The sequence below is a fragment of the Polistes dominula genome, unplaced genomic scaffold, assembly GCF_049000335.1.
Source record: "Polistes dominula isolate Pdom_NZ unplaced genomic scaffold, Pdom_raw_medaka contig_19, whole genome shotgun sequence".
Lineage (NCBI taxonomy): Eukaryota > Metazoa > Arthropoda > Insecta > Hymenoptera > Vespidae > Polistes > Polistes dominula.
This window is the reverse complement of record NW_028301058.1, coordinates 843,223-851,262: the sequence shown is the minus strand read 5'-3', so window position 1 is coordinate 851,262 and position 8,040 is coordinate 843,223. Positions and strand designations below refer to the sequence as shown.

The 8,040-nt window shown below is 30.7% G+C and overlaps 2 protein-coding genes across 2 annotated transcripts; one reads left to right on the top strand and one right to left on the bottom strand.

Moving 5' to 3' along the window:
- Positions 1–308: 308 nt before the first annotated feature.
- On the bottom strand, positions 309–4,217 carry LOC107068861 (116 kDa U5 small nuclear ribonucleoprotein component). Its single transcript, XM_015325679.2, has 8 exons — positions 4,048–4,217; positions 3,608–3,901; positions 3,262–3,533; positions 2,511–3,199; positions 2,213–2,442; positions 1,422–2,140; positions 1,071–1,351; positions 309–914 (listed from the first exon to the last, which is right to left on the bottom strand). The coding sequence occupies exons 2-8, from the start codon at positions 3,851–3,853 to the stop codon at positions 409–411; spliced, it is 2,943 nt and encodes a 980-aa protein (XP_015181165.1). The 5' UTR covers positions 3,854–3,901; positions 4,048–4,217; the 3' UTR covers positions 309–408.
- A 156-nt stretch (positions 4,218–4,373) lies between these two features.
- Positions 4,374–7,030, top strand: LOC107068864 (ras-related protein M-Ras). Its single transcript, XM_015325686.2, has 5 exons — positions 4,374–4,571; positions 4,716–4,863; positions 5,068–5,389; positions 5,823–6,139; positions 6,320–7,030. The coding sequence occupies exons 3-5, from the start codon at positions 5,200–5,202 to the stop codon at positions 6,407–6,409; spliced, it is 597 nt and encodes a 198-aa protein (XP_015181172.1). The 5' UTR covers positions 4,374–4,571; positions 4,716–4,863; positions 5,068–5,199; the 3' UTR covers positions 6,410–7,030.
- The last annotated feature ends 1,010 nt before the right edge of the window (positions 7,031–8,040 follow it).

Below are 8,040 nucleotides of genomic sequence, written 5' to 3'. Positions count from 1 at the left end.
TTATATATAGTTGCATTGAAATATTTTATGAGGAAAAAAGTAGATCTTTAACTTTTTCTACTTTTTTTTTTTCCAACAAATAATAATGGCGAGAGGTGGATAGTTACGCGAACTTTAGATATTTCATTATTCATCTGTTAGAAACATTGACGATGAAAAAAAAATATTCTATGCGTGTTTAATATTAACAAATTAACAAAAAAAAAACTCGATTTGTTTTTCTGTAATGAAGGATTTATATAATGAACTTAAAAAATAATTTAATAAATATAAAGAGTTGACGAAAATTAAACGTAAAAAGATATATGTCGGATGTGGAAAAGTGTATTGTTTTTTTATTATTATTATTATTATTTTCTTTAATTGTATCAATTTGTACAAATGATGATAAACCTAATTAATCATAAATTATAACGGATAATTTAATAGTACGTCTTGTCGGGCTAATTCCAACAACATAGGATCGTCGAAGAATTTATTGATGGAAACATCTTCAGAGAGACCTTTACGTCTACGTGTCTTCAACATGAATTCTCTAGCTAAATGTGTAGCAGGTTGTGGTTCTAATGGTCTAATGGTAATAGTTTTATCCAGTGGATCACCCGGTACAATTTGCCAGTGATGAAAAACGGACAAACAGAATGCTTGGCCTTGAGTATGCGTTCTTAAATCTGTTTCAAAACCAAAACTATCGATTGCAGGAATGAAAGCTTTAATTGTATACAATGGACTTCCTGGAACAGGAGCATCTTGAGTAACGTGACCTCGACGTTTTGCTAAAACAGTATAAACGGCGGACACACAATCGGCAGGTGCTTGAACTTCGACAAAGAAATAAGGTTCCATTAATCTCGGTGTGGCCATCAAAAAAGCCGAATACGCGACTCTCCTAGCGGTTGGAATAATTTGACCACCTGATTACAATAAATAAACAAAGAAAAATAGAACAAATAGATTAACACGTTGACTGGTTAGCAAAATTTGTTTTCATACAGCACTGCAATTGTTTCATATAATCTTAAAAGTGACAATGAAAAAGAATAATCATAATAATAATAACAATTACGTACCACCTCGATGCAATGGTTCTTGAGCTATTACAGCATCTAATATTTTAAATTTGACGTTTCGAATGGGCTCCTCGCAAAGTGGTCCTTCACGTGTACCCCATTGAAATCCTTGAATAATAGCATCACGAGCACTGCTCAACAAACTCTTGTCCACTTCGGATGGTAAAGTATCGTCTACCAAAATGTTAGGACCTGTTGCATCTGGTCCAAAGGCCCATATACTTCTTGCGGCTAACAAATCCCAATCGTACTTTGTTTGGAAAAACTCTCCCAATTTTTTTCTATTAACATAATAATTGATCGAATTTTAATAGTATTCATTAATTATTAAACATTCTGTAATTGACTTACTTGTTCCAAGTAATTTTAACGTGTTCAGCTTCGATGTCTTCCGCAAGACCTCTTTCAAGTGGTTCAGCGATCATCGTCAATTTGTTTCTCTTATTCGGAGTTTCCGCGAAACATTTGAGAGAACTGGTTTCAACTACAGTTTCAGCAAATGCAACAACCGGATCAGCGACCTTGATATCAATCTCAGAATACATGCGACGTAAATCGTGCATAGCACAATCCAAATATAATTCACCAGTTCCCAAAACAACGTGTTCACCGCTCTCTTCAACGCGTGTTCCTAGTAGCGGATAACTTTTGTTCACTTTTCTTAAACCGTCCAACATTTTTGGAAGTTCTGATGGATTGACTGGTTCAACAGCAATTTTAATAACACTTTGGGTATTAAATTTCAACGGTCGGAAGATATGTAGATCGTCTGTATTGTTGAGATCGGTAATTGTACTGGTTTTTACTATCGGCCTATCAATTCCTTCTATGAGTACCCAATTTCCTGCAGGTACACGACTCAATTCAATTGAATAACGTGCTTCACTTATCCATAATCGGCCAACAGTTAACACTCGTGAATCTTCTTCATCAGTTCTTGAATATGCTTCTCCTAAAACTCGTACACGTTGACCTGCTTCAAGTGTTCCTGACATTACTCTCCCTAAGACAACGAATAACGTGCAGTCTTCTGTTGGATACATTTTTGTACTATGAATCATTAATCTTCCCTGAAAATCAAAATCAAAATCATTTAAAAATAATTAAGTATCTTAGGTATATTTAAAACAAATCAAACTTACCTCAGGGTCACAGTTAACCATATCCTGTGCAAGAGGAGAATCTATAGGACCTGTATAAACATGCTGAACTTTTATTGGTGCATGTGCTTGTGGACTAGGAACGTGCATAACACACATGTCGACTAAACCACACATGTCTCCCAAAAAACGTGTACACACCAAACGTAATAGTGGTCTAATATTCATTTTCATTTCTTCTGACGTCAATCGAATTCCTAATTCGCTCAGAACTGTAAATAAATAGTCAGTGAATAAATTTATATATAATTATGTAATTCAAATGATTTAATATACTAACCATCAGGTAAAGTTGTATCAACATCCCCAACAACTTGTGCAAATATTTTATACAGTGGTTCCAATATGAATTCAATAAAACTACGTTGAGCTGTATTATGTGGAGGTTTTTTAGTAAACTTTCGTGTTTTTGAATTAAAGTATATATCTCCCCATAATCTTTTTGCAAATTCATTTGTATTAAGTGATGGATAACTTTTGGCATAAAGAGCAGCAAAGGATTTAAGAGTAAAACAGACGTTATATTCAGAACTGGCGAAACATACATTTCCAATAGCTGGTGAAACGAAAGCTGTATTTTCAGAATCTGAATATAATGCAATTAAACCATTGATTTCTTCAATGATGTGTCGTAATTTATAATACGCGTCTAAAGGTGGTAATTTTAATTCCAAAACAAGACGATCTATTTTGTTGATGCATACGGTTAATGCTAATTTTTCTTGTAATGCATGCTTTAATAAACGTTCTGTATTAAGCATAACACCTTCTGCTGCATCAACGATGAGTATTGCACCATCTGACAAACGAATAGCAGCTGTTGCTTCATCCGAAAAATTCACATGACCTGGTGTATCAAATACATTTAACAAATATGATTTTGATTTAACATCTTGTAACAGCAGAGTAACGGGTGTTGCTTTTGTTGATACTCCACGCTGTTGTTCAGTAAACAAAGTATCCGTATATCTAAATAAATTCAAATTTTAATATAAATTTCAATGAATTATTCTTCATAAATGTTATATTACCTCAAAGGTTTTTCATCTGTAACACTGTGTATATAAGGATGCGTTTGTCGTATAAGACAATCAACCAAAGTAGTTTTTCCATGATGCAAATGTCCAAGTAATACGACGTTTCTAATTAAATGAGGTGCATCCATCATGTCAGCTAAAAATTCAATGCTATAAGTTGTCTCTGGTAATTGTTGTTGTTTTATTTGAAATTTAGGTTTCCTAGTAGGTTCTATCAAAGGTTTATCTAATGGTTGTGCATCTTCTTCTTGTACGAGAGTTTCAACCTATTAAATAACAAAAATAATTCATATAAAAATGTACAAAATAAATGTATATTTGTAAATAATAATAATATTACCTCTGGACCATACACTTCTAATGCACTAGGATAATATCTTTTATCTTCGTGTAAAACAACAGCTGTAGATAAACCTTGTTCTGCATTATCTCTAGATTCATCTTTGTCATCTTCCATCTCCTCATCAGAACGTTCCCTGTCTTCTGCATCATCTCCAACATTTCCATATTCGGTTTCATCTTCACTTTCTGATGCTAAGTCCGGTCCAATGTAATTACCAAATTCATCATATAGGTCAGCGTCCATGGTTGTTATGTGTTGTAGATAATAAAATGTACTTAGAAATTATTCTAACTGAAATAAGGAATAAAATGAATATTATTTTTATCAAAATAACATAATCTCATGATATGTTTATACTATAAAGTATAAGTTATAACTTTGATAGGTTAAGATTTATATTATTTTGTTTTTATAACATAAAATTATGTAATACTTACAATATAATCATGCATATCACTATTATATAGTTAATTTTTAATATTTCTTTTTAAAAAATTATATTCTTTAATTGTTTTCTTTATTTATGTACACACATAGATTAAAAACCGCAACTTTATTATATTCCCTAACCTATAATTTCTACTGAATAGTTAGAAAGACGCGGTACTAGATTGACAGTGTAACCAACCAATGAAATTAAACTTAAGAAATTAATAATAAACATCAATTTCTATTCAACGCTTGTGATTGGTTATTTCTCTTAGCTTGATTGTAGAAAGTATTATCTAGGAATGAAACTAGTGAATTTATTTTCACTAGTTGTACGTAGTGATGTTATCAATCTCAGTGATAGACTACATTGATTAGTTTATATATTGAAAGTTTTTATAATTAACATATATATTATCATTTATTTATTTTTCAACAATTTATTACAATATTTTTTAATCAACAATTTTAACAAACGATTAATAAAAATTAAGAATAATCTTGATCAACTAAACAGTTCAAAGTGCATTAGGTTAGTATATTTTCTATTTCATATAGGTTAGAAAAATAATATTGTGTATAAATTAATGATATTGTTTTAAACAATGAATATACATAATAAAATAGATATTATTTATATATATATATATATATATATACACGTGTAATTTTGTAGGATTCATGTACATGTGAACATTGACGCATTTATGTACGCACACATATACATGTGAACTTTGTACACATATATATCTTGAAGGGTTGCGCATACTAGAAAATATCTAACAGCTGGCAGCACGACACACAGGAGTGGCAGATCATGTAAGGTGAGAAATCATTTTTAATATTTAAAACATAACCTTTCACATTTTTATCAATAATCGTTGAATATTTCTGTTGTTGTAAATAAAAAAGGTGCATTATTTTCCTACAAATAAAATGAATTGTCTTTAAGTATCATTTAGCAGTGACAATGTGTTGATTATAAAACAAAATTGTTCTGACATGTTTTTACTTTTGATTTATTTCAGGAATTTTCATTGGAAAACAATATTAGTTGAATTTGTGTGCAAAAGGACTGGCAAGATAATATTAGAAGAATTGTCAGGATAGGCAGACGTAGGCAGAACAGTGGGGGTGGGGGTGGGAGATTCAGAGGCGGTATGACACGACCTCCTAATAATGACAACCTTAAGACTTTCAAATTGGTCGTGGTTGGAGATGGAGGAGTTGGAAAAAGTGCATTGACCATACAGTTCTTTCAAAAATTATTTGTCACCGACTATGATCCTACCATCGAGGACAGTTACATTCAACATACCGAAGTGGATAATCAATGGTGTATTCTAGATGGTAAATATATCATTCATTTAATTCAATAATTTATATTGTAATGTATTCATTGATGATTAGTAAATGTAAAGCTTAATTCCAATGTTACAAACTTAACCCTTTCGCGGCGAAGCGCTTAAAAATGAAATGCTCTCTCTCAGCAGCCAATGCTATAGTGGTTGTTTGTACGGACGACATGGTACGCATAACGTTTGTAAATCAAATTCACAGCGCCATAAGGCGCTGTTCGTTTAGAGGAAGTGTCCATAGTCGAGTGCCAAATGGCGCTGTTCGCTGAGAGGAAGTGTCCATAGTCGAGCACCGAGCACATGTTCGCCGCGAAAGGGCTAAAATCAGAGTAGAATCAAATTAGGTAGAAGTAATTGTGATTAGAATTTGATAAGTAAAGTATAAAAAAAAGAAAAAAACCCTGTATTTTTGTTGTATCTGCTAGTGCTAGATACAGCAGGCCAGGAAGAGTTTAGTGCAATGCGTGAACAATACATGAGGAAGGGTGATGGATTTTTATTGGTATATTCTGTAACCGATAAACAATCGTATGAAAATATTGTCAATTTTCATACACAAATTCTTAGAGTTAAAGACAGAGATGTTTATCCGATGCTTCTTGTTGCCAATAAAGTTGATTTAGTACATTTAAGAAAAGTAACAGAAGAACAGGGACGTGAATTGGCACAACGTTTGGGTATTCCTTATATTGAAACATCTGCCAAAGATCCACCTTTAAATGTGGACGATGCGTTTCATGAAGTAGGTATAATATTATTTAGAAATGGAATGATAATATTGTTTTATATTATTTTAATTATTGCATGTACATTATTTATTATGAAATTGGTCAGAACAAAAATTGTCAGATTTATAATTAATTAACAAAAGATCAGTAATAATATAATCAAGTATCAAGATAAATGTTGAATGATTCTTTAGGTTGTACGAATAATTAGAAATCAACCACCAGCTGAATTGGAAAAAAATCGTCGAAAACGAAGACGTACTGGAAAGTGCAATGTTCTTTAAGTATTCATGGTAATATTATTGCAAAAGGAGTCAAGGTTTTGTTACCTAATAATATTTTAAGCACACATTTTAATCATAAACAAAACAAACAAACAAACAAAAAATATGCCACTAAAAGCTGAATTAGTTTTAATCACCGATAATACGTATTCAATTTTGTATTTAATATTCGCAGTACTATATGTATATATATGTATATGTATTTTAGTCTGTTTGTTGTATTATCGATCAATGCTTCTTCAACATTATGATGAGTTTTATGATGTGATATCTGACTGGGATATCTGACACTGACTCAAAAAAAGAAATATGGCATAGTTGTAAATCACTTTCGTCTCTCATTGAATTCTGCATTGATTTTAGAAACTATTGAAAAATGAAATTACATGAAAATATTGGTCATTTTAATCTTCTGTGTAAAATACGAGAAGAGATTTATGGAGGAGGGGGCGGGGGCGGGGGCGGGAGGGGTCTTCATTCTTCCATACACATCAATTTTCTACCATCGATAATGTAACACGGAATTGAACGTTTTTTATTGCATAATTATAGGGAAGGGTTTTTATAACTTCTCCTTGTAAAAAAAAAAAAAAAAAAAAAAAGAAAAGAAAAAAAAACAAACTTGTCATAAAATGACTATAATAATTTTATATATATATGTCGACTAAGCTCATATTTTTAAATGGCTGTCGAAAGTTCTCTAGCTTTAAGCGTATTTAGTTTGTCCTTTTTTTATTAAACAACAATTATTTTAATTACGTTATTTCGATTTTTGATTGATCTTCTAACATAAAAGATAATGGAAAGAAAATGAAAAGAGAAATTAATTTTCATTAGTATTATTATTATTAGTATTATTATTAGTGATAATTAAAAAAAAAAAAAAATGAAATATAAGAATAAAAAAAGAAAAAAAGAAAAAAAAAGATAATAAAAATAAAAAAGATAAGTTTCTTTATCTAAAGTATATATATATATATATATTATCAACTACTGTGGCCTTAATGTTTCTACATTCAAATATTTTTCAATGAATTTTATATATGTGTCCGCGTATATACTTTTGCTATTATTATTACTGTATTATTATTATTAGTATTATTATTATTATTATTATTATTATTTTAATTATAATTAATATGTGTATATAATAAATCGTAAATTACGTTCATTTATAAATATCCAGTGATGAGATGTTCCGCTTTTTACAATGTGCACACTATAGATTTATAATATTTCACTAGAAAATATAATTGAGGTATTTATGAATTAACACCACCTCAACAAAATTCCGATAATGCACCAATCTAAACTTAAAATTCTTGCGACAAATTATAGACTAAAAAACTTGATTTTAAATCAAAACACTTTGAAAATTCCAAACATTTTATTTATGAAAAATAGTCAATTAGATTTCGATGGAAAATAGGCCGATATAGAATTTAACATAGATTCAAAACAGTCTGTATTTTCTTTCAACTAATGCTGTCGCCATAACCCTGATAAAACCCTGACGAAACCCTGACTAAACCATAACGCAATCTTGATGAAATCCTGACGCAATCCTGATGAAACTCAGACGCAATCCTGATGAAACCCTCACGCAATCCTAACGTAATCCTGAAGAAACC